Raw genomic sequence first — 25,909 nt, forward strand, 5'->3', positions numbered from 1 at the left:
ATCCATGGTGACTTATTTTACTAGACTTTCAGCTACAAAATTTCAGAATATTTATTAATCTTTTTAATGTCGTGGTTAATAAGTAGGCAGATGGATTCTTACATCCACTGCATTCAAGCTAGCCCAATATCACACATTCTACAGACTGGAAGACTCCTCAGTAAACTCATGGGAGAATATGTAAGAAGTAAGTAATATCTTAGGATTATTATAAAAATGGTTTTAATTTTGAGCATCTCTTGAAAGGGCCCCAGAGGACTTAAGGGAATATAAATATAACACAGCCTTCTATCCTCAAAGAACACTGATAAAACAAATACAGAACAATCACAAAGGTGTAGGTTAAAGGTGTTAAGTGAAGTGCTACAGTGAGAGAAGTGGCTTCGGGGTGTGGTGAGGTCAGGAATCGGGAAGAGTTTTGGTCTCACCTCTAGAGATACAGAACTTTAAGTGGGATGCTGACTTGGAGCCAGAAGATAAGAGGAAGAGGAGAAAGGGAGGAAGAGGGAGGGACAAGCACTATAAAAAACTTCATGAATAAAAGTGAGTCCTTGGAAATAAAAAAAAAACTGAAAAAAACTCAATGAAACAACTGACAAGAAAGCTGAGAATCTCTGTTAGAAACTAGAAAAAGGTCAAAGACCTAGAAAATAAGAACAAAAAGGGCAGACCAGTTAAATGTCCAAATAAAAGGTATGGCAAAAAAGACAGAATTTGTAGTTGTTGTAAACATTTTTAAAAAGTTTCACAGAACTGAAAAATGTCCAAATAAAAGGCTGCTTGAGTACCCAGCATAAGAACTAAAGTGCATACGCACTGCAATAGTTATATCCATCATCATATATTTCAGGAGACTGGGCACAAAACAACTATCTGAATTTTCTAGGACAAATAAAATAAAGCAAAATAAAAGAGCAACAACAAAAATAAGTCACACACAATATCAAGAAACAAAATGACACGAATTGCTCAACAGTTCATGAAGTATCAGAAAGCAGAAGAAATTTCATCAAAGTTCTGAAGAAAACAATTTCTAACCCAGAATCCTAGTTTGGCCAAACCTTAATCGAGGGTAAGAGCAAAGTTCACATATAGTGAAATATTCAAAGTCTCAAAAATGGAGAATAAGGAATAAAGTCAAGAGATCCTAGAAAAAAGAAAAGGAACCATGTAAAAGACAGGGAAACAGCATTCTTGTGGGAAAGTGTGAAAGGGGATTTCAAGCATTCTAAATTGACAGCTCTGCAGCTGGCTTAGACAGTAACCTGACCAGGAGTGAATTCTTACTACACAACACAACGTGATGAGATGGAAGAATTCCTTCAATAAACTACCACTGCTACAGTCCCTAAAAGTGCTTTGTATTAAGAGATTTACACAACAAAAGGAAAGGCTGACTAGTTCCAAGGCACAGGAAACTAAGCCAAAAGAAGATAAATTATTAAATTTATTTAATAGAGATAATGAAATAATTTCAAAAAAAGAAAAATAATCAAGTATCAGTTTAGCTGTGACTAGCATGTACAAGGGCATAATAACATAAGCCCTAAACAGTGGTCCAGCTGCAATTAGTATGGAATGAAAGAACAGAGTGGCAGAGCACAAGGTATACAAGAGGGCGTGGGCAGTGAAAGAGAGCTGACGCCTCAATTTCTCCAGTAGGAAGTGAGTATTTAAAGCCTCCCAGAAAAGCCAAGAGATAGCCATAGAAGAATGCTCTTTGGCAGCATGAACATAAAAGTCAAAGGCAGCAGTTAGAAGAGTTGAAAGAGTTCCTCTGGGAGTAGACATGCTGTTGTTATAACATGTCTTACAGAGCTATTTGACTCTTTAAACCATGTGATTGCATAATTTTGATAAAATTAAAACTACATTTAAAAACCAAACTGTCTGGTCTGTACAGACTGACTGCCTGGAGTTGTCTAACACAAGGGATGGGTTATAAAAGTGGTTAACACCGCTTACATCAGCCCCCGACCCAGAGAAGAATGGCATTCCCAGTACCAGTTGGAGTCACAGGGCGTGAGACGCCACAGACACACATAAATTAACTGGAACAATATTTGTCATACACAAGAGATAGAAGGGCCTTTTGATGCCATAAGGAAAACATTATGCAGCCAAGGACATGCTAATATTGATGGGGGGGGGATAATTAGGGTCCATTTGTGAGAGGGGGAAGGGAAATAGATAAGAACTCCTGCAGAATGTATTCTGTGGGGCTGGGGGAGGGGGCAACTGTATCTCTAAGCAAGAGGAACCCACTGGCAAGCAGAGATAACTTCAACCTTATTCAGGATCTGGCCAAAGTGGAATTTTTCCTCCTGGGAGAAAGACTTTTTTTTTTCCTTTTCTATGAGAATATAGGAAGTGAAAAGACCACAGGCTGTTTATTAAATCTTCCAACCAGCTTCCAAAGTCAACTGAGGCCATCCCCACCAACACACTACAAGTTCGGATCAAGTGGTAGATCAGATTCTGATGATTTGAAAATTATGACTTGAGACAATGGGAATATAAGTAGGGTAAATGAAAAAAATACAGGCTATGCTGAGAATCTCTATCAAAGACTTTGTTTTGAATTTAAGAGACAAATTTAAAAACTTGTGATTCTATTCCCATTAATATTGCCATTATAATTTTCCAAAAGAATTACCAGGGAAGAGGAAAAGTTAAAGAAAACATATCATGACCAAGGATACTTTAACAGTGAGCAATAAAGCATTATGTCAAAATGATCACATATATTGACTATCTTAGAAGATATGATGGCATCACAGAATATCCTTTTGTATGCTGAAAAAAAAAAATCTCCCACCTGTAAAGACAGTCTCCATGAGGAAAAGAAAACTCCTACACTAGAAAATGGTAAGAGGGCCGGAGATTTAACTTAGGGGTGCCACTGCCTGCCTCGCAAGTGCAAGGTCCCAAATTTGATCCCTGGCACCAAAAAATCAATCAATAAATCAATCAATCAATAAATAAATAAAATTTTTTTTTAAAAGAAAGAAAATGATAAGAACACTAATGGAAATCTGGTAATCAAGACATTTTACCCAACGATTCCTTTCCATCTGGAGCAACTGTGTATCATGCAGTTTGTATTTCATTTGTGAAAGAACTAGCAGAAAAATTTAGAAATGCCATTGCCTCCTTTCACAAACCTCCCTTGAAGTAGAAAGTATATAATTAGGGCCTGAAACTTATACTGCTAGTGAATCACAAATATGACACCAAGAGTTAGTCATAATAGCCCTTACAGAGAAACAAGCCTATTCTTGACACTCAAATATGCCTGTAAGTTATCTAATTGCATTGCTTACTGCACAAACTATAGCAACTGGTAAATATAGCATTTGCCCAATTTGTTAATGAACTGATGAATAACATATCCTGTATCTCTTCCTGAAGGTTACTAAATTATAGTAAGAAGTATCATGTATTTTCTAATTATACACACTACTTGTATATATATTTCAGGGTTTAAAGGTTTATCCAGTTATTAACACCACTTATGGTAAATCTTTTTTTTTTGTTTTGTAGTGCTGGGAATTGAACCCGGAGCCTCATGCATGCTAGGCAGGAGCAGCTCTGCCACTGAGCTACACCCCCAGCCCAGTAAATCTAATAGTGATTTTAAATGAACAGCACAAAGCTCAAGTCTCAGGGAGAAACCTGAATACGTGGTCACTTCAAGTGCCTACAATTTGTTCACTTTCTTCCCTCTATTTTCACTAATTTTATCCAGTTTCCCTAAACATGCAAATCTTGGCAGCAGAAAAAATATATGTAATAGGGTCTTGTTGTATGGAGGGGGATGATAAGAACTCTAAAGAAATATATTCTGTGAGCTGAAGAAGGGGGTAACTGTATCTGTAACTAAGAAGAACAATATTAAGACACCCTCACTCTGGATCTGGCCACCAAAAGGTAATTCTTCCTCCGAAGAGAAAGACGTTTTCTAGAATATAGGACGTGAAAAGACCACAGGCTGTTTGCCAAGTCTTGCGACCAGCTTCCAAAAACAGTTGAGGCCCATCCCCACAGACACTACAAGTTTGGATGTTGTAGCAGGAAAGCCATTCAGTTATTCCAATTAGTAAGGCATGGTAACAGCCGAGGGGAGAAATTTCATCCTTTCAGGTTCCCACAAGCCACATTAGACAATGTAGCTCTGGAAAACATATACGATAAGCAAGATATATAGTATTTTATAAAGGAAAAGAGGGTGTTAAAGGGGTTCTGTATGATGTCTAAGGGAACAGTTTCAAAGTGAAGACAGATCTTCAGATAGTTTAGCAAAGGACCGAGGTATCCTCAGTACTTTCTTCTCCTTTACCTCACAAAACTGCTATATATTTATGTGAAATCAGCCATATCATAATGGCAAAGCAAAGCCAAAGTATGGTAAGTCGTCAGGAGGCAATGTGAAGTTGACACAATTTGTTTTTTCCAGTCAGCAGTTTGGCCCAAAATGGCTCAAATGTTGCTTAAATTCCCATCTGACCTGAGTTATATAAATTCATATCTACTGACAAACAATATATATTTCCCAGAAGTTTTCCCTGAATGCTCTCATGACATAATCACGATGACCAAATGAATCAGAGGCAAACCTGTGAAGAACTGGAAAACCCTTCCAGTGGCTGCCGGGAAGGCCGGTTTACCTGGGGATCTTGTCTGCTCTTGCTCAATACAATCTTGGGCCGCCTTGGCTCTTGAGCTCAGTGAATCAGCGTCACACTCATCAAACTGCTAGAGCTAGAGATCCAGGGCTGAGATTAGCACATTCCCTCCGCAGACGGTCAATGGCAAACCTTCTGTGCCTCCCAGTAAGGTGTATATTAACTAGTATCACATTCCCAGGGCCCACAATCACTTCCCTGGAACAAGGTCATGGTTCACTCCTGATGGCTCCTTTCAAAATCATCTATGCAATTTTTTTCTTTAAAAAGACTTCAACAGTGAGACAATAAATACATGCTAGTTAGCTTGTGTTGATATCTGCTTCCAGAGTCCAATGGAGAAACACACAGTCTGTACGACTGAGACAAGGACTAAACAGAAGAAGGTGGCGCAGGCTATCCATGTACTTACAGCTTATGTAATCAAGTTGAGTCTTACTGGTGTCTAGTGACTCCTTTAGGCTCTTCGGATATATATGATAGACTGCACTGGAACTTCCGGTCTTCCTAGCTGACTATACCTGCTACCTAAGTGGACACAGCCCTGCAAGAGAACGTGGGCTGGTCGTGCTAAGGGCGTACAAAGTGGGCTACCAGCTGAGACAACTCTGCTCAAAGATCACCTGCCTTCACAACATACTTTCTTAAATATTTTGTAGCCATTCTCCAAGTTAACAATTCATCTCATGTTTCCTCTTTGAAAGAGTTTCCTTATGGAGTTTCAGTTTGACTATTTTTATACAAACAATACAACTCCACAAACTATAAATATGTAATATTTTTTATATAATCCATACCAAATTATGCAAAACTATATATTTTTGCAACACTATGTAATTGTATAAAACTGACTAAATATTAAATCATATTTAAAATATTCTTCAGACAAAATGGATGGTAAAATAAACAACAAATAAAAAAAACAAGTCACTCACATAAAGACAAGTTTTACCAGCCATCATCACACAGTGTCTACTACTACTACTATTCTACCCACAATAAAAGCCACATGAAAATATTATGAATTTTAAGGGTATTCAGGGCAGAACATTTAATTTGGCTTCCTAAGTTCTGAGAAAGTAAAAAACTTCAGTACCAGGGCCAGGGATTTAGCTCAGTGGTTTTGCCGTCTGCTGCACAAGCGCAAGGACCTGAGTTCGATCCCCGGTACCAAAAAAAAAAAAATTTTGCCGCCTGCTGTGCAAGCACAAGGACCCGAGTTTGATTCCCGGTACCAAAAAAAAAACAAAAACAACTTCAGTACCGCTCTCCCTAACTTATTCCACAGTATGAGCATCTTTGCCATCGACAAAGAAACAAAGACAACAAAGAAAACAAAACTCAAATACAAATGGTGAAGTTAAAAACTTCAAAGTTTATCAATTGTTTGAATTTTATAAAGATATATATCCCAGGCAAGTGGATTGACTTGTCCAACAAAGACCTAAGGAATTGGCAATCCTATGGTTTGACTTCAGATTCTACATTTGGATCTCACAGGAATAAATTTGTGAGGTTAAGTGGAAGTAGAGATCACTGTAACTCTTATCTTCCAACCTTAAATATTGACCTTATATATAAACATAAACCTACCCCTTTTCCGAGTTTTGAACCGCTGGCCTGTTAGCACTGGCTTCTGATGCTTATTCATAAAATTTCTGAAAAAGAAAATAAATATTAGGTATTTTAAAATAATTACTTCATAGAAATATGTAGTTATCAGTGTGTGTTCAACTTGCAACACAAATAAAAATACTTTTTTAACTACTGAACTAGCAAAAACATTAAAGTGTTGGCAAAGGACATAGGGAAAACAACCGCAGTCATTAACTTTGGCAGAGGCTGGACTCCACGTAATACCTTTTGGGGAGCATATGATGAAAAGCTATAAATACTCACATGGATATAACCTGTGGCCCAGGAATTCCTATACTAGGCATTTGTCCTACACTTAAACCCACAGGAGGATGCAAATATATGTTTGTCTGTGTATCTGTAAAAAGGTTTAACTGCAGCATTGCTGAACTCATGAGCAAAATGAAGTTAAATAAATCCCCACAAATATGAATCTGGTTAAAGAAGCTGTCATTTAGCTACTGCCTGGGACATGATACAACCTTGTAAATGAATGAATGAGATCGAACTGTGCTGCACTTCTTACCCTGGCTCCATTTCCGGCTATGTATTTATATGAAATCCCCCCTCTTCCATCACTCATGGCATTCCAGCCACACTGCCCTCATTGCTTTGCTTCCTATAGAGAGCATGAGGTCTGGTCTCTGAAGCTGTGTGCCTGTCTCTCTTTCCAGAAGGCTCTTCCCTAGCCTTCCAGGGCTCACTTCCTACATTTATTCAAAGGCCTCTTTTCAGAGAGGCCTCTGGACTATTCCGACATAAGTGGCTCTGTGTCATTCTTTGTCCTTACCTAGATTAATTTTTTTCAGGATCCTTTGCACTTCTTGCTATTTTACTATTATGTGTTTCTCCGTAGTTACTTTTTCTCATGAGAGAATTACCTCAATGAGGTTTTATGCAATACTGTGTCTTCATACCTAAAAACTGGGGATGGTGTAGGCATTTATTAAATACTCATCAAATAAGCTGTTCTACTAATATGGAAGGGTGTTCAAGGCATATTGTTTGTGGGGAAACAAGCAACTAACTAGAACAGCGTAAAGCGTAACTTTTCTGGCTAAATGGGGATAAAATAATATATACAAGGAAAATTTAAGGATAAAAATATGCCAAATTTGCCCATAAGATATCTTAACAATTGAGAATAAGGCAGTCTGAATTACAGTATACAGTGAGACCCTATCTCAAAAAACCAAAAAGAGAAACTAATTACAAATGAAGTGGAAAACACAAAACATAATTTAACATTTGAACTGAAGGAATTCTTATCAATTCTATAAAGTAAAATGAACTCACACATTGCTTTGAGACCAATAGGTAACTAAGCTAGCATCAACAACTTGAAGGAACCTAGTGGAAGAGATAAAATCCAAATACCTTTAATACAATGTGAGAGTTAAAACAATAGCAGTACCAGCATAGTGAGGGTACGCAAAGCGGACTGATTTGTTGTCTGTACATGGGGAAACAGATACATTTTGAAATAGTTACAAATGCTATAAACTCAATGTAACCTCGTTTTCATTGATGGATGTTGGAAACAGAGCTTCTAATCCATCGTTTATACTCACTACAACACTCATTCAGAACGCTCTCTGTTGGGGCTTGCATCAGAGTCACCCTGGATGGGCAAACATTTAATTGGAGCAAAAGTGATGACGCTGTATATTTTTCCCTCACCTCCCAAACTGGGCAAATATTATTCCAAATGTATGCTTATTTTAAGGAAAAAATAAAACAGAACAAAAAGCCTGTTAAAAGAGTTTAAAGTTACACTCTAAAATTAAAAAAAAAAAAGATAAGAGTCCAAATAGCTTCAAATATTTTTAGCAGGCGAATGTGCAAGCAGTTACTCTCTACTGATGTTTTTATTCTGTAGCTTAAAAAACATTACATTGTGAACCTTGTCTAAAACTTCTTTTTGTCTGGAATACAAACTCATGGAATTCCCTTTTGAACTTTATCTTCGCACCTTTTCCTATTTTTTCTGATGCTGGAGAATTACCATAAATATACACCATGAGAGAACTACTGTGTTTCTAACCTCTGGGTTTTCGAAACACACAAGTTTTTCTACACAGCTCAGTTTTAGGGGCTTACTCTCTACACCCCCAATACATCCTCTGTACAGAATGCAAAGATTTTAACATACATGCCCGCGACATGTAGAGCAAAAACAAAAAACTCACCCAGGTAGTGAAAGACTGAAGACACCGCTTTCACTAAGCGTCTATCTCACAGCTGTTACTATTTGGGGCACAGGCACGGCTTCCCTCTAAATTTAGCTCTCTGAGCTGCACTGTAATCTGCTCTGGTGAGGGTCAGCCTTTATAAGGTCCTCACTGAGCACATACAAAAGCCTGGCCCAAGAGAAGCTGGGGCACTTGCAATCAAAAAAAAAAAAAAATGGTGGGAGCTCAAACCTCAGAAAATAACAAAGAAAGAGTAACAAAGGCAGTTCTGTTCTATGTTTATTACATCACATTACAATTTGACATTAACGAAAAATATGACAGCTAAAAAAAAGTTTAACAGAATCCTCAAAAGATAAATTCATCTGAGGTACAATATATGCATCATGATCTGACTTCCACTAAACAAATACACAAAGAAAAAGAAACTGTAAGTCAAACACAGACAATAAAATCTCCTGTCCCAACAAAATGTGACAGCTCTATGGTTTGAAATAGTATTAAAATGCATATAAATTGGTAAACAAAATGGATTTCAGCAAGTCATATAAGAGACTAGATTTCTGGGTTATCTCAGAAGATAAAGGAGCATCAGAAAAATAATCAATGGATCAAAAATTTGGAAACTAGTTATTAATGAATTAAACACTTGTGAAAAAAATTCCTGTTTGAATCTAAACTGAAAGGTTTGAAGAGACAGTTTTGGGTCTGCTATGTTAGATGTGTGTCACCCACACATCTAGTGACAGGACTGTCCCCATCCCCAGCAGATCCCATCCCTTAACTCCCAGACTCGGGGATGAGGTGCGGCAAGGGGCAGCAGCAAGCACAGGCCTTCTGGTGTGAAAGTGCTAGCTGCCCAGCCCAAGTAAGGGACAGACACCCTGGATGTTGACTGATAAGTCTTCCCTGGTGTTCTTGTCTCTTTAATTCTATTTTAGAAAGTAGCTGATCTATCAGAGAAGGACCTAATCTTCCAACTGTCCTGACAAAGAAGTGATTGTTCTTAACTAGATAACACAAAGTTTTGGTCTGATACCCTTTTGTGTGTTGAAGATCAACCCTTCCTCATCTTTTCTTTTTCTTAGTCACTAACTTGCCAGGGTTGGGCTTGGACTGCCTCAGCTTTTCAGGGTGGTAGAATCACAGGTGTATGCCCTGCTTAGCTATATTTTTGACTGGTCTTCTTTAAACTTGGAAAACCTGTCTTGTAAAGACAGGCCATACCGCTAACATATTCTATGCGTATGATAATTATGCTATTCACACAACCTCAACCTTCTGACATGTGTACTTCAAAGCAAGGGTCACAATGAAAGGACAGAAAGAGTATTTTAAGCTCAGTGGGCTACATGGTTTCTTTTTTAACTACTCAGTCCTGCTGTAGCAACCTGAAAGCAGCCACAAACTATACGCAAACAAATGGCCATGGCTGTATTCCAATAAAATTTCATTAGCAAAACAGAGAGTAGCCCTGATTGGGCTCAGCTTGGCTGTGAAGTATATTCAAGACCAGTGGTGGTGAACCTCCGGCATGCGTGCGGCAGCGGGCTGTTTGTATCACTGAAAGCTCTAAAGGTTCTAGTCAGTGCATCCAACAGAACCATTCTACATTAGAATCATAATCTCTATTATTATATTATCATACAGTAGTAAACACACTGTCCAATGTGTCAGTGGACATATTTGGCTATTGGGTCCTTGAATTGTGGTATGACTGAGGAAGGAATATTTAATTTTATTTCATTTTTATTGATTCAATTTTAAATTTAAGTAGTCAATGTGACTAACAGCTACTCTGTTGGGTAACTCAGTTCTAAAGCAACGCTTACAGCTACAAATATGAAAGTTGAAAAAAATGTGAAAACACAAAGAATAGAAGTATCTAATTAACATATTTCAAATAAAGTGGCACTAAGGATCATTTTGCCCAAATTTCAAAGTCACACAGCTACAGTGGACAAGGAAAAAAAAATCACCACATTGCAGAGAAACCTATGTATTTAGTTAATATTCTTTAAGACTTTAGAAAAGGATTTTAGAATCTAAAAAGTATAGAGTAATAACATCACTTTCAAAGGAGAAAGTGTTTCATAAAGATAAAAATAACACCAAAAGAGAACTCCACGAAACTGAGCTATTCTCATGAAGTTCTTTGTATTGAGTAGCAAGAGTCTTAAGAATTACCTTCTAATTCATATTCTAAAGGAGCAGGATAATCTATGAAAGAAAAGATTATAAATTATCCACAATTACAAACAATTCTCCTTTCCATTAAAGCTAAAACTATAAGAACAGCATCATGAAATCCTTTAAAGAACATCTAGGACCCAGGAAACTTCGAGGTTGGTAACAATGTAACAAAATTCTCTCCAAAGAAACAAAAATAATTAAATTGGCTCTTTATGCCTATAAAAACACTATAAACAATCTGTTGCCCAGAATAACATTAGCTTGTTTAATATCCTTATCTTGGTCTTGTAACTAATGGCCTCTTTATACTCAAAATCCACCCTCTACAAAAAGCTTAATTAAATGTTCTCACAATTCTAGTTTTAGTGCTTAAAATTATTAAAAAATTTAAAATAGCAAACAGTCTAACTATAAGTTTATAAATAAACTCATATTCTTTTCTGTAATACAAAAATAACTGCTGTTACATGCCTGCCCCTTCATTCTTATCCTGTTTAATACAAAATAACGAAAACATTTTTTGTCAAAAAGCATGAAAATTAATGTTTCTTCCAAAAATTTACAAACATAAAAACTGAAAAATGAAAAGTGAAGAATATTACTGACAGAATAGTATACATTGGCTTTGAGGCAACTCATCCCTCAAATATGTTTCGGGGTATTTTCATAGCAAAATGTCCCAAAGCCTCTGATTTAGATAAGATTCTGAGAATCTTTGTCTACAAGATAACATGATGATAATTACTGCATACTTACAATATTAAAATTTGTAAATCCTGAAAATTTTGAGGAAACTAGCATAACACAAGGAAGTGTCCAAGGACAGCTAAACGTCCAGTTGTGGTTTCAATACACTTAGGGACACACCAAGCGCTTTTGGATGCCTGCTCTGTGTAAGACATTAGAGAAGAACTTATCAAGAAGAAGTGATAATTTTATCCCCGAGGGGGCCACTTGGCAACGCTGAACACCCTACGTGCACACACGGCAAAGCCCTCCACAGTAAAGATTTTGTCCCAAACCTCAAGCGTTAAGGCTGTAAGCTATACTGGATGAAATGGAACAGAGGTAGCCCTGGTCTTAGGAGTGGAAAGTGAGGCAAGGGACTGAACCTTCCAGACCAAGGACTAAGCAGATAGTCCCCTGAATGGCTTGTCTGTATCTGCCAAATGCGGATTCAGACAAAACCAACTTATCACTTACTAGACAATTTTATCTGAAAGTAAAAGTGTGATTAGAAAAAATGTTCTTTAAAGTAAGTACAAAAAAGTATACATATTTAGAAGACAGGTGCATGCCTAGAATCCTAGCTTTCAGGAGGCCAAGGCAGGATAGTGGGGAGTTAGAGGACAGGCTGGGATACAGAGCGAGTTCCAGGCCACCCTGAACTACATACATAGCAAGACCCTGTCTCGATAAGTAAAAAACAAAACAAAACACATATTTTAAAATGCATAAAATCAACTTTTCTGGTCTCTGATACTAACAGATGTATTTCTACATTATTCACAGGACGGTTATGTTATTCACAGGATGGTGGTGAAGAGGCAAAATAAGAAATTTAAGGAGAGATGTACAAAACAGTAAGGTGAGCATCAGTGAATAAACTTTTCTAACTTCAGGAAGTTGCAATAATGAATAGGAACAAAAAGATAAAGAAAACAGAAATTTTAAAATGCAATATATCACTAAATATGAAATTGTCTTATTTTTATTACTTGGAGAAAACAATATATGCTAAGTATATTCAGCAGAATGACAAATTTTGTGTACATGATATGATCTTGGCTACACAAATACAGTAGCACTCAATGAGCAGTGGGCTCAGGGAGACATTTTATTCTTATCTATACTTCTCTGGATTTTCTACAGTATAAATATACAGGTCACTTCTTGAAAATTATATATATTTAAATTTTACCCTCTCCTGAAATTTCAACCAATTCCAAGTTACAAACAATAGTATTCTTGCATAAAGAGAAATGATATTTAGACATGATCTTAATTATATTCTCCGCTATTAGATATCATTTTCTACTAAAAGAAACCAAAAGTCCTTGAATAAAGGCTGATTCCAAGATTGGAGCAAGGAACATTTACCATGAATCTAGACATTTTGTGTTAGGGAGCTGAAAATAAAAATCAAAAGATTAAAACAACACAGAAGCATCTTGAGGAAAATTTGACTTCCCTAGCCCAAGACAACTTGATCACCAAAATACTTAAAAGAAAACAATGACTAAAAATCTACTGAACTCAAAGGACCATACTTGTATCACTTTATGTTCATTCTGAAGTAAATAACTGATCAGTACACAATGGAAAGGGGAGTAACTGGGGAGAAGGGAAAGCATTTTCTCAGTAGAATGCTAACATTAAACAGAAAAGGAAACACGGAGTTAGAAAATTTGCCTCTTTCCAATCTTCACACCAAAAATTGATTCATGCAAGATTCATCAACGTATGCTAAATCTAGATGAATGTACGTGTGGGCGAGTATGTGTCTGATGATCTACAGGATACATATGTAGCCTCAAAGTATTCTGATATAAATTACCAAGGTAAAAGGAGTAACTACACACTGGAGAAACAAGACAATACCTTAACTAGGGGAAAGGGACAATCACATATTTTCAAAGGATTTACAATGAAAAGCACATGATATTGCTCATGTGGTTTTACAGATAACGATGCATGACCTGAATCTAATCATGAAGAAACAAATGCCTATCCAGGAACATTTTTCTAGACAAATGGCCTGTATTTTTTAATATCTCTAAAAAAACAAAAATTAGAAAACTGTTCCAGATAAAGACATAACAACTATGGCAGCTATGTTAAATTCCTTAACATTGCACTGTGTATTCTGTAAGAAAAGTAACATTAAGAAATATACATTGAAATAAAAGGATGTAGTGCATGAAATTCACTCTCCAATCATTCAGAAATAAAAATAATTACATATACATAGAGCCAGAGAGCAAAGGCAAATCACAGGAAGCCATAGGGCTCTTAGGGAGCTGAAAAAAAGCTCAGGAAGCTGCACACCATGGAGATTTTGTATTTTCTGGGGCTCCTTAGAAAGAAGCTTACCACAGAGAAAGGTAACATAATTTACCAAATCCCTCAGAAACTGCTCAACTGTAAAATAGGAAACAACTCAGCTGTACTGATTGTGCATTCCAGGAAAAAAACAAATTAACTTCTGACACAAAGATGTCTATAATAAATACATTATTCCTGAGCACCAGATAAAAAACATTTTAAATGCTGTTACTGCTGCGTCAGAAGAGGCCGTGTTTCACCTTGCTGCAAACCTGAACTACATGAAATCCTTGGCCTAAGTGAGCCACAAACTGCCTACCCATGCCCTATGCTGTCTCTGTAAGTCCCGCCCTGGAAATATTTTTCCATATTACAGTCTTGAGTGAGGAAAATCAATCATTAAGATCACCACCATGAGAAGAGTAAGCAAAAAAAAAGTGTGTATGTGTGTGCATGCACATGTACAACAAAAGAGCGGAGGCTTTGAAGAACAAATCTAACCTTCACTAATTCAAAACAAATACATAAAGAAAACATTACGACTCCTGCACAGAAAAGTTTAAAAATTTCTCAGTGAAACCCATTATTTTTCTACATATTTAAAAAAATATCAAAACAATACCCATGTACACACAAAATGTTACATAGCAATTTAACTGATTAAAATATGCATCCCAGAATTACTCACTGAAAGATCTTTTCCCCTCAAAAACCTATGATGTTGCCAGTTATCAATGCTCTTTCAATTAATAAGGTTCTGAAACCTCCCTTTCTAAAGAATCTCCCCCAGTCTATATTTTCTTAATTATCCTCAATGATGAAAAATTTGCTGTGATGGATGGTTTAACCGTAGCTATCATCTGATATTTCAGAGTCTAATCTGGGGAAGCCTGTGGTCCTTCAGAAGCTGTCCGCCTGTCCATTTCAATATACCTCCTGGCACACACACCCTTCTGCATGCATTTGTAATGAAATGCTGAAATATTGAAAGGAAACAAAAGACTAGGTGATCAAGTTGACAACAGCCCTGTTAACTGAAAGTGAGAGATGACTATAAATCAGTGAGCTTGATTTATATGTATGGCATTAAAAGCTAATATATACTTTTCAAAAGCAATTTCAAAAATGTATTAATAAAAGTAATCGACAGAGTAAATATATAATTTCACAAGATGATTTGGAGGTTCCATATCTGCCAAGATCTGAGCTTATTTTACCCATTATGCTTGGGTAATGGGTAATGCTTGGGTTTATCATGTTGTATTTATTTTATATAAATATTAATCTCATACATTTTACATATAATGGATACAGCTTGCTTATTTAATAAAGGTGTGCAGAAAAAAACCCTGTTGTAGATAAAAGAATTCGTTTAAAAATCATTGATTATGAAGTTAAGCTTACCATATAGATTACAGAAAATTTAGGGACAAATTAAGAAAAAATATCTCTAACTCTAACTTTCTGTAATAATCACTACACACAGTGATATTATAAAATCCTTAATTCCTGAGTAAAAACTTAAAGTCTAATTATCACATTATATTTTTAAGCTTAGAAAAAATGGTTTATATCCTTTTATTTTAATTATCCCCTTTAAACTCTAAACTGGGGGCAAAACAACAACAAGCATTAACACAGTGTAGAAGGACATAAAATAAAAAGTTATGTTTACTTCTCAGCCTTTCACTCCGCCCTGGTGTCCCAGTACTACCCCTTGCTTGGAAATACTTTTAACCCTTTAACATTGTCTTATGGAACCTTTTGGAAAATGACTATGCATTTGAAATTAATAAAAGGAAAAGGTAGTATTTATAAAGAGTCTTCTCATCTCCGAGGCTCATTTCTTCAGAAAAGTGCTGCTTCATTGAAGACAGCTCACTAGATGGTGAGCCAGACTTAGCACAGGAGAAAGATGATTTTTTTTTTGGTATCAGGGATCGAACTTAGGACCTTGTGCTTCTGAGGCAGGTGCGGTGCCACTGAGCTAAACCCCCAGCCCCCTGAGAAAGATGATTTTTATGCGAGATTTCCTTTCCACCTGGAACATGAAATTGGAGACAGCACACATCAAAGGCCTTCCTTAGTGAGACAGGGAAAACCAGGAGATGAGAAGCAGTGAGGAGCAGAATGTCAAACACAGGCCAACAGGTCAGTTTGTAGAGGCCTGACAGACAGAAGTGATGGAGTGTTTTCGACTACTGGGCAGTCAGATGGTCAGTTATTACAGCAAAGTGTTGAAGCGTATCCTCTTCAGTTTTAATCAAGAAGGAAAGAATACAAGATCTTCTGGAAAAAATACCTTCATCTGCTAACCAGTGGGAGAATTCTGCTTTGTTGAAACTGTGTGAAAACCACGGTGGTAGGCAGTTGGATGGGTGTGCTGGTGCCCCACGCCTGCAATCCCAGGTACTCGGGACACTGAGGCCTGGACGATTTATTGACTTAGTGACACCCTGTCTTGAAATGAAGGGGAGTGGGGTGTGGATGTAGCTTTGTGCAAAGACCCTGGGTTCAACCCAGCTCAGCAAAAAAATCAAACATGATAATGACCTTCAGGAAGCTCAAAGGTGTTGGTGGGCATGAGTCCAAACATTTGCTTACTTATTAATTCTTCCAACCAAGAAACTTCTGCCTCATCATCCCAGATTTGACTGGGGTAGGGTGTGCCCAAGCCTGTCTAGAGAAGGTGGACCTTTATTTGATGGAAGGACACACACACACACACACACACACACACACACACACACACACACATGCCTGTAATACAATGAAAACAGGAACCGGTTAAAAATGCTGAAAGCCAGCCTAGGACTTCATGGGCTACAGCACACCAAGGAAATGGGGATGCATTCCTTGATAATTTTGTATAGAAGTAGACCACCTGAATTCAAATTGAAAAAACAAAAACAAAAACAAAAAACAAAGACCAGTGCAGTACTACAAATCCTCTCAATTACTTTTTCAACAAGGCTCAAATACGGACAATTATTCCTTTATTTACCAGTTTGTCAACTACTCCAGTCTGAACCTGGTCAATAGAGGCAGCAGGGACCGGACTAGACAAGTTTCATGGTGGTCACTATCTAGTAGCTGGCGATTTGTTCTGAGTACCGACAAAACATCTGGAAGTATGCGGATACAAGCACTGACAATCACTGCTCTGCTAAGACACAGAACATGGCGTGCATTTGGATGGCAGCTATACTTACTACTACTTTAACAGTTGTGGTTTCTACTTTGTAACTCATAATTGACATCCAGGAGGAATGGAACACTTTGAAAACCATGGATCTACACAGAGATGTCAAACCACATGGCCGAGGCCATGCATTTCATTTTAGCACTGGTGACACCGCAGAGAGCAAAGCGCAAACATCCCTGCCCATCTGGAGCTGTCACAGATGGAAGAGTCGGGGCCGGAACCTCATCAAGTGTCTTCTCCACTCAGGGCACCACCCGAGAGCCAAAGTTGTTGCAAGGTCTTGGAACGTTATTTATACAATTCCTAAAGGCAGCTTTTTCATTATTTGCTTCATAGATTTTATAGTTTAGAATTAGATAGAGTAGAGCATAAAAATTAAAGTCTGGTTCAGTACTTGGATAAACTGAATTAGCATATGTTACCTCCAAAATGCAAAACAAGTTCTCCATGGAGTTCTATTAAGGAAAATAACCACTATGGCTAAAAAAGAGGATTTAACAAAAAATACTGCCTCTTAGGGACATATAAATCTCAGGAAATTTATTGCACCATGATTTCTATCACTATAGGATCCAGTTTTTAAATTGTTTCCTGCAGAGGCTCAACTCTAACAAAAGCACAGTCTTCACACTCTCAAACACCAGTTCTACATCCTCTTCCACTGGCCAGCAGTTTCCTCTGCACCATCAACTTGGGCTTCTTCTTCCTGTTTATAACAGCTCCACTCTATTACCTTGCACACTGAGAAAAAACATCTGTCGCGTTGGTTTTTTTCCCATAGAAATGACCATAAACCTAGGAAGCTACCCAGATTAGTTTGGAAAGCATTAAAGACCTCCGAGTGAATAAACAAAAAGAAAAGGATGATAGTAGACCTTTATGGGGTTGCACACTCGGCAGTAGCTTATGATACCCTCTCTACAGTGCAGAGCACTGTTAACCACGCCATCAGCCTTCATTATTGCCCGCTTCTGCCCCAGGGCTTTTCTTAGGATTTGGAAGTCCTCAAAAATAACAATATAGTACATCTGATGACTGTTTTTAAAGGTCCTCTTCTAGCATAAAAATGTTGAAATATGAAAAAAACTCTAATTTTCCATCTTACACAAATTGTTTTCCACTAAAATATTAATATTTCTAGAGTTAGAAGAATTACAAATAGCTAAAGTATTATACTATCCTTAATATTAACATGAGGCATTATTCTTTCTTGTTTATGCTGTCATTACATTTTTTTCTTTATTTTTGGCATTAAAAAAAAATTCAAGGGAAACACCTAATGTTAAAAATCAAGAACGAATAAAGAGAGCATTGTCTCTTCAGCATTATAACAAGGACTGGTTCATTCAGTGAGTGACCTAAACCTTTACTGTCAAAGCAGATAGTTTACAATTATGAGTATCTGAGCATTTTTGGCACTCTTTACTCAACACACGGCACATTCAGAACAGGCCAAATCACCGCACTTGGCACCAAACTGCCCGAAAGATGCTTGGTGAAGAGATCTACGGCCTCAATATGCAGGCAGCACAGTAAGTAAGGTAAGAGTGGAAAGTAGTCTTGTGTGTGACCTGCTAAGATTGGCAGGTTTTCATTCAATTAAATGCTCTCTAAAAATCCTTCAAGTAAAGTCCAGGAAGACATTTAGAAAATATTTAACATACACAAAATACAAAAGAAAAAAATTTTGGCAGTGGTGGGCATCAAACCCAGGGCCTCAAGAATGCTGAGCAAGCACGCTACTACTGGGCTACCCATCATCTGCCCTCCAAATTTTAAACATCAAGAAACATAAACTATAAAGCTACAAGAATCAGAAAGTAGGTGTCCAAGTAAGAATCCAGTCAAGCAAACCACGAGTAAAGGCCTAGCAAGCACACCTTGTCCTGAGACCCGTCTGATTTCCCTGTATTAATACAGCTATCCTAAAATGCTGATACTGGCTGTAATGGATTTTGTATTTTTGGGGAATGCCTTCTGAGGCAGCCTGGGAGGCACAGAAGAAAATCACTATTGTCACGTCTTGATTTTCTTAGCTGAACTAAGTGTATCTGCACTCCTTCTTTGGACTTGTCTGCAGATCACTTTCTCAGTTTGCAAAACAGATGGAGGTTAACTGCCGGTGAGATACTCATAACCCTGGGAAGAAGCACTGAGGAAGGTCCCCTAGCGCCTAGTTTCGCTGAAAAGGTGAAATGTGATGTGCTTAGGGAAATGCACTGTTTGCAAGACAGTCCTCTGTGGGTTTAGGGTGTTCTAACAATGAATACCACAAAAGCTAAACTCCAAGTATAGAGAAATGATGCTCATATTCTTATTTCCTTCGGTTTTGTGGAAAAAGCAAAACAAAAATTTCTTAGGGGCTGTAATACTTCCAGACTTTCCTTTAAAAAACCTCATCATGGACAATTTCAAACATACCCAAAAGTAGAGGGAACAGTGTAAAGAAGCTATCTATCACCCACTTCAACCACAACAACATAGTCCATTTGGTCTCATTTAAATTCCCACCCCATCCTTGTCTCTCAATGTCTCAGAATTATGTTAAAGCAAATCCTAGATACCGTATCATTCCCTCTTTGCATCGAGTATGCATTTCTGAAAGATAAGGGATCTTTTGAAAATATACCCATAATATAATTTCAAACCTAAAAAGAAGTAAATTCTTTAATATCACCAGGTAGTCAATCAGTTGGAAATGTACCTAGAATAAGTATAAGAAAAGGAGCCAATGGCAAGTAAAACAGTACCCTGAAAGATACAATACTCAAAACTCAAAAACCCCCACAAACTATCCCTGCAGCAGAAAGCAAACTGTTTTAAGGCAGAGAGGGAACTGGAGAACAGAGACGTGACTGGACTCATCCAGAAATGGTACACCAAAGCTGTAACATGTGCTGGAGTGAGTTTTTTCTTAGTGAGAGCATCCACTAGAATGTCAAGAAGTCTGAGTCTCAAAACATTTAAAGACTCTGCCTCTGCTTATGGTCATGTGTGCTTAATGCCACATCACCTCACACTGCCAGGAAGGATTAGTCAAGTAGGGAAACAAATCCACCTAAAATAACTTAAGAGATCAAATGAATTCAGCTCAGCATGTACTACTGAGCACACACCAAATGCAAGACACTGAGTTACACTTTGAGAAACAAAGATCCAATCAGGTGAGCTAATTTTTACTCTAGAAAAAGAAGATGTTGAACAAATTAATAAAAACTGTAATAGAATGTGATGAGACATTTTCATGGATGTCCAGATCCTGAAACAAGATGCTAACTCAGAAGGTGAGAGGAAGATGGCTGGGCCCATAAGAAGACAGAAAGGAATCAGAGGATCCAACAATAGGACCAGCGACTTGGGTGCATGCCAGTCCTACCCTTGTGCAAAGACTTTATCTCCTCACTGAGAGACAAAGAGGAAGGGTGTTTACTGGTGTCTGCTCTCCTTCGCCACAGAGGGGAGGAGAGGTGAACACAAAGGTGAAGAGAAGCAGTCAGATTTAAGTAACATCTGCAGAGTGGAATAGTCCATCAGATGTGGGGAGGAGCCTAGGTGAACAAGGGAGGTCATTCCAGGAAGAGAAGAGCAGAAACAAAGGGCTGGAAATGACTGGCAGGTTAGGGAAGAGCCTGGTGGCCTTAAGGCTGGTATGTGGGAGTGGCTGGCTGACTGGAAATGCCCACTGGGACCACAAGTTGAAGCCTTATTTTACAACCAGTAGGAAGCCAGTAACAGGATGGGTGCTCAATGTTTTTTTGAATTGAGTTCCTTGAATAGTTCCTTGAATTCGCTGGATGAGGAGAGGTCAGAGAAAAGCAACTACTTAGGAATCCACTGCAATAGGCCAGAGAAGGTCTAGAACAGTAGTACAAAGAATATTTCATACATTTCGGAAATGATTATTTCTAAGAAGTTGAACAAGAAAAAGAAGAATGTGTTATGCAAATTCTATTATGCGACAGTCTGTATGTTCCCTTTTCTGTAAAAGGACAATCATGGAAATATAGTGAAAAGGTTTTAGAGGCAGATAAATCTAGGTTCCAATTCTGGCTTTGACACTTCTAACAGTGGGGCTGGGGCTGTAGGCAAGTTAACTTTCCTTACTTTCAGTTCTCTTATCTGCATAAATGGGAATAATACTGGCTAATTTCTGGGTTGTTGTAACAGTGGTTAGAATAATCCTATGCAAAGTGTCTGGCATAATATCAGGAACAGATTACTCAATAAGAGTAGCTACTTTGTTATCAATACAATTCTTTCATATGAATACATTCTAATACACTCATTAGCTAATCTTATTCCTGCATTCAATATTTACATTGTAACAATATTAATATAATCTGATAGACAGTTTCCATTAGGTATCTACTCCTAGAAATTGAAACTGAGCACACGATTTTCCTGCATTTCTAGGTGGATGTTAGCTTTTCTTTGTTTTTAAATGTCACTGACTCTAAACTGACAGAGGTGATGTATTCACAGAGGACTAAATACCACCCAGGTGTCACAAAGCACAAGAAAATAGTTAATAAGTTGCTATCCTGGAAGAACCCCAGTGAGACAAACAGGTGTGACCTTCAAGTAACCATGGCTCAGATTTGGCACTAGAGATGGAAATACTCTGCAGTGAAACACCCAATTCTGTCTGTGCATCTGCTGGGAAGATATCACAGGCTGAGGTTACTCCACATGCATTTTCTTAGCTTTGTGGGTTCCTTTTGCATGACACATTATAAATCAAGTGCAACTGTGGCAGTAACAGTATTCTAAGTGTTACAAAATATTGGTCACTCCTAAAAGCCATTCTACTCCTTTGAACAGACCCATCATTATTAAAGCATTACCAAACACAAGTTTCTTTGTCATACACTGAGATGAATAATTTCAAACCATTTTCATGTGAGATGTTTGGGCTCAGATCTGCCACTCTTCCCCCACCTCAAAGCTGGAGCCTTGGTAGGAGGCAGCTGGAGTTCAGGAAAGACTTTTGTTAAAGGCAAGCAATAATAAACATCTTCCAGGGATCTCAGAAGCGTTAGTAAAGCGCTTCAAGCAAAATGAAGGGGCGGAAGGCCAGAGGAAAATGCATTAACTTTATACACGCACTGGGAGAAGGGAGAGTGTTTCCGGGGATGCTTAACAGAGACCATCTACATAATGATTCAAATATTTCTCTTTGACACAAATGAGTCTTGGGAGAAACATCAACACTAGTCTGTCGAGAAACACCAGTAAACCTGTAAACTGTAATTTCTCCAGAAGCTTTCACAGATGCAGGCAACAGCTTACGGATGTGCACCGTGGAGGAATGTCTGACTACATATTTTAGCAAACAAGTCTTCTTTCTGAGGCACAGAAAGGGTGTCCACTTGCATTCACCTTCCCCCTTCTTCCATTTACCCACGAAGCTCTGGGCTACAAATTACAGTTCAATGAAGGCTGAATTAAGAGGCTAATCTGAGGCTGTATATAGACAGCAACACAAATTTCATCTCCACCCTTCCCTCCCTCCCTTTCTGATTCCATAAATCTCAAGATCTGAGTTACAAAGAGAGTGGGAACTCTGGCAGCGCTCAGAAGCCTTCCTGCGCCCTCCCCCAGGCTGTCTCCTAAACCAAGTGTAGTTCCAGACATCCTCCAGAGGCACCGAGGGGCGACCCGGTCCGGTTTTCTCCTACGGTTTCCAGAGGCCGTGGGGAGGTGACAAGTGGCGGGGAGAGCGAGGCCTGCCGCAGAGCCACCTCCAGGGGCCCCTGCGCCGTGCGCCCTCCTCGCGGCGGAGGCGGAGCCGCCTGGCTCCCCTCGCTCACAGCCCGGGCGCCGGCCTCCTGGGCCACATCTGGCGGCGCCACACACAGGACCGCGACCACGCGCACCCTCCGCACTCCGCCCGCCGCCCGCTCTCCCGCGCCGGGCGCAGACGCGAGCCGGGGTCTCCGGCCCGGGGCGCGGGCGCACGCGCGTGGGGACGGCGGCGCTGAGCGAGAGCTCCTCGACCAAGAGACGCCCGGCAGGCACACGCTTCCTCCCGCAGCCCTCCCGGCGGCCCCTGCCGGACTCCGCTGCTTCCTACCTGTCCGAGGAGGTAGCGACGACGCGCGAAGCTGGGGGCTACGGTGCTTCCTGGCGGAGCGGCGGCGGCGGCGGCGGCAGCGGCGGCGGCGGCAGACAATGGAGGAGTGAAGGACAGACACATTGACATAGACTCACGGAACCCGGCGCAGCTCCGCCTCCTGCACGGCGCCCGCCCCCGGCCCGCCCCCGTCCGGCCCGCGCCACTCCCGGGGATTTGGGGGCGGCACCGTGAGGGCTGGGCGCCTCTGCACGCTCCAGGAAGGCATTGCTGGACAGAGAACTTCCAGAGAGAGGAAATTTAATATTATTTGTCTCTAAATATCTGTTCCTGGCAGGATTGGGGTGAGGAGTGTGTGAAAAAAGTTGGATTCCCCCCTCCAATTTTATCCACTTGGTTCTTCCCTCCGGGGCTGCTCCAATTGAGGGCTCTTGCTGCAGCCGCTTGCAGCTCATCCTCTCGGTTCGGCCAATGATGCGCGGGGGGTGGGGTGGGGCCCTCCGAGCCATCTAGACCTCCCCACTCCTTGGCTCGCCGGAGCTCGCCCAGCCCGCCTCCCGCGGGAGCGAGCAGGAGGCGGCGGCGGCGGCGGCGGCGGCGGCGGAGGAGAAGGAAGGCGAGGAGGAAGCGGGCGCTTCCGCGAGTTGCGACTCAGCGTCCAGGTCTCCTCAGTGCGGCTGACGTTCCTAGCACAAACACCTCGTTTCCTTTTTAACACTTCCAGAGAAACAGAATAACTTTCAAGCTGGCGGGAGCAATGGTGCACATAAAGAAAGGCGAGCTGGCCCCGGAGGAGAAGGAGCTGCTGGAAGTCATCGGGAAAGGTAAGGCTGCGGGGCTGCGACCTGCGCACTGCCCACCTGGCCGGGGGCGTGGCAGAGCCCGGGGGCGCCTGGGCTGCGGGGTTGGCCTTTGGGGCCGGGAAAAGCGTTTCTCCTTTCGGTCCGGGACCGATTGCAGGGGCGGGGCCTGGGAGGGAGGAGAGAGGAGGTTTCGGGGCTCTGGCTTGGAGCGCCGTTTGGAGACCTCCGCATTCCCACTCTCTCTTCTGGTGCTGGAGAGCGCGCCCGGTGTGCGCCCCGGAGCGTGCGGTAGGACTCCTCGTCGGGTGCTCGGCGACAGTGGCCTGGTGCTGCCAGGCTCGTAGGCGGGTGTCTGAAGGGCCGTTTCGACTTCCGGAGGCCCAAAGAGCTGGATCCCTGGCGCGTCCTCGCCCGGGTGCATCGAGATTTTCGCATTCAGGACGCCCCTAGCTTGCTTGGGTCCAGAGGTCCTGGCCGCCGCAGGAGCTTGCAGGGAGGCGAGGAAAGCTGGGAGACGTCCACACCCACCCTTCTGCCTGTGCTGCACCGCCGAAGTCCGAATCGTGGTTTCTCTTCCTCTCTCCCAGTGCGTGTCCTACTTCCGCCGCACGGGGCGGTAGCCTGGGAGCCGCGAAGCCATGTTTTGCGCTCAGTCCCTGAGCGGTTGTCCCGGAGGAGTTGCCTGGCAAATCCTGTTACTAACCTGGCAGGTGACATCAGCGTGACCGCGTGCTTCGCCTGCTCTGGGAAGAGAATGCGTGGGACTGCGTGCTTGATCATAGGGTTTCAGATTCGAAAGGAGGAAAGCCACATCCCCCTGACAGGCCTGACATTGCAGCACAAAGCTTGCCAGCCACCAGTCTTTTCTAAGTAGCCAAGAGCAAATCTGGAATCCCATAGCATAGGGCAACTTTATTGTTCACAGCACAGAAAGTCTAGATGTAAAGAAACAAAAAAGTCGGGTTTGAATTCAATACATAGATCATAGGAGCTGAGCCCATTTCATCTGATCTGAACAGTTATGTCTGTCACGGCTGGGTTTATCACGATAAGTGTTGTTTGGAGCTTTGGGTTGGGTTTTTATTGTTGGAACTGCAAGGAGCTCAGTGACCTATTTGGCACTGCCGTCTTTGTGTTCTGCCCGTCTCTGGGTAATTTCTCCCTGCCTTTGGTAGCATAGGGATTCTGTTGTAGGAATTTGTGAGTTCCAGCTGTGTGCCAGCTACTGTGCTAGGCAAAAAAAAAAAAAAAACCCAAACAAACAAACAAAAAGGATTAACTCAAAACCCACCAGAGGTGAGAACTCTGATTTTTAAACAGACCATAGCTTTTACATGTGCTCTTAGAAATGAAGAACCAGTCACTAGTTTTATAAATTAGGTCTCTGAAAGGGCAGAGGGGAGTTCTTGGATACAGTCTGAGATGACCACCAGTTTTCATTCTGAAGATTATATAAAACACTTAATGTGCATTTACTCATTAGTGCTATGATACTTCAGGGCTCACATTGTGCATAAAGTTGCATGAGTGCAGTTTCTTTTCCTTTTTCTGTGTTGAGGGTCCTGGGGATCAAACCCAGCACTGAGTATATCACCCCCCACCACCACCACCCCCCACACACACTTGAGGCAGAGTCTCTATCACTGTTGCCAGGCTGGGCTGGAACTTGAAATTGATCTCCTCCTTAGCCTCTTAAGAGTGCTGTGATCCCTGGCATTGCCACCAGGCTGCCTCTCTCATCACTTTCATTGGCCCAGGCCAATGCAAAAAGAACTGAGTTGGCTTTAGTGTGCCACACATTCTTCTCAAATGAAGGTCTATGGGACATGACTGCCCTCTCGAGAAAAGTTAGTAGGAGTTGTGAGAAGATAACTATGACTGATGTTGGTTGAATGTCATTATGACACGCATAATTCTAAGCCCTTTGCATGTGTTAATGCATTTGATGTTGATGAGCTAGAACTTATTTTTCAACTCTAACATTATGAGATCCAGCACAGAAGGGTAATTGACCATGGACGTCGGGGTTGAAATCCTGCTTCAGTGATTTACTGGTGAGGTAGCCTTGTATAAGTTGC

The 25,909-nt window shown here is 40.5% G+C and overlaps 2 protein-coding genes across 7 annotated transcripts in view; one reads left to right on the top strand and one right to left on the bottom strand.

Moving 5' to 3' along the window:
• Bzw2 (basic leucine zipper and W2 domains 2) overlaps positions 1 to 23,181 on the bottom strand; it is a 56,239-nt gene extending 33,058 nt beyond the window's left edge. The window contains exons 1-2 of one of the 3 annotated variants that reach the window (XM_004839596.4): positions 23,029 to 23,181; positions 6,279 to 6,343 (exon numbers count right to left, since the gene is read on the bottom strand). In XM_004839596.4, coding sequence (XP_004839653.1) covers positions 6,279 to 6,336 — 58 coding nt within the window. In that variant the 5' untranslated portion in view covers positions 6,337 to 6,343; positions 23,029 to 23,181. Of the gene's footprint in view, positions 1 to 4,667; positions 4,886 to 6,278; positions 6,344 to 8,509; positions 8,631 to 23,028 lie in introns of those variants that run through there. The other 2 variants (XM_004839597.4, XM_021254155.2) reach the window with 2 other exon arrangements.
• Positions 23,182 to 23,569: 388 nt separating this feature from the next.
• The window catches only part of Ankmy2 (ankyrin repeat and MYND domain containing 2), a 36,438-nt gene continuing 34,098 nt past the window's right edge, over positions 23,570 to 25,909 (top strand). For 2 of the 4 annotated variants that reach the window (XM_004839598.4, XM_087206692.1), the window contains exon 1: positions 23,570 to 23,852. In XM_004839598.4, coding sequence (XP_004839655.1) covers positions 23,786 to 23,852 — 67 coding nt within the window. In that variant the 5' untranslated portion in view covers positions 23,570 to 23,785. Of the gene's footprint in view, positions 23,853 to 25,502; positions 25,886 to 25,909 lie in introns of those variants that run through there. The other 2 variants (XM_021254153.2, XM_021254154.2) reach the window with 2 other exon arrangements.

The sequence above is a fragment of the Heterocephalus glaber genome, unplaced genomic scaffold (genome assembly GCF_053883595.1).
Source record: "Heterocephalus glaber isolate CG9 unplaced genomic scaffold, H.glaber_assembly_v1.0 deba00000676, whole genome shotgun sequence".
Classification (NCBI taxonomy): Eukaryota; Metazoa; Chordata; class Mammalia; order Rodentia; family Bathyergidae; genus Heterocephalus; species Heterocephalus glaber.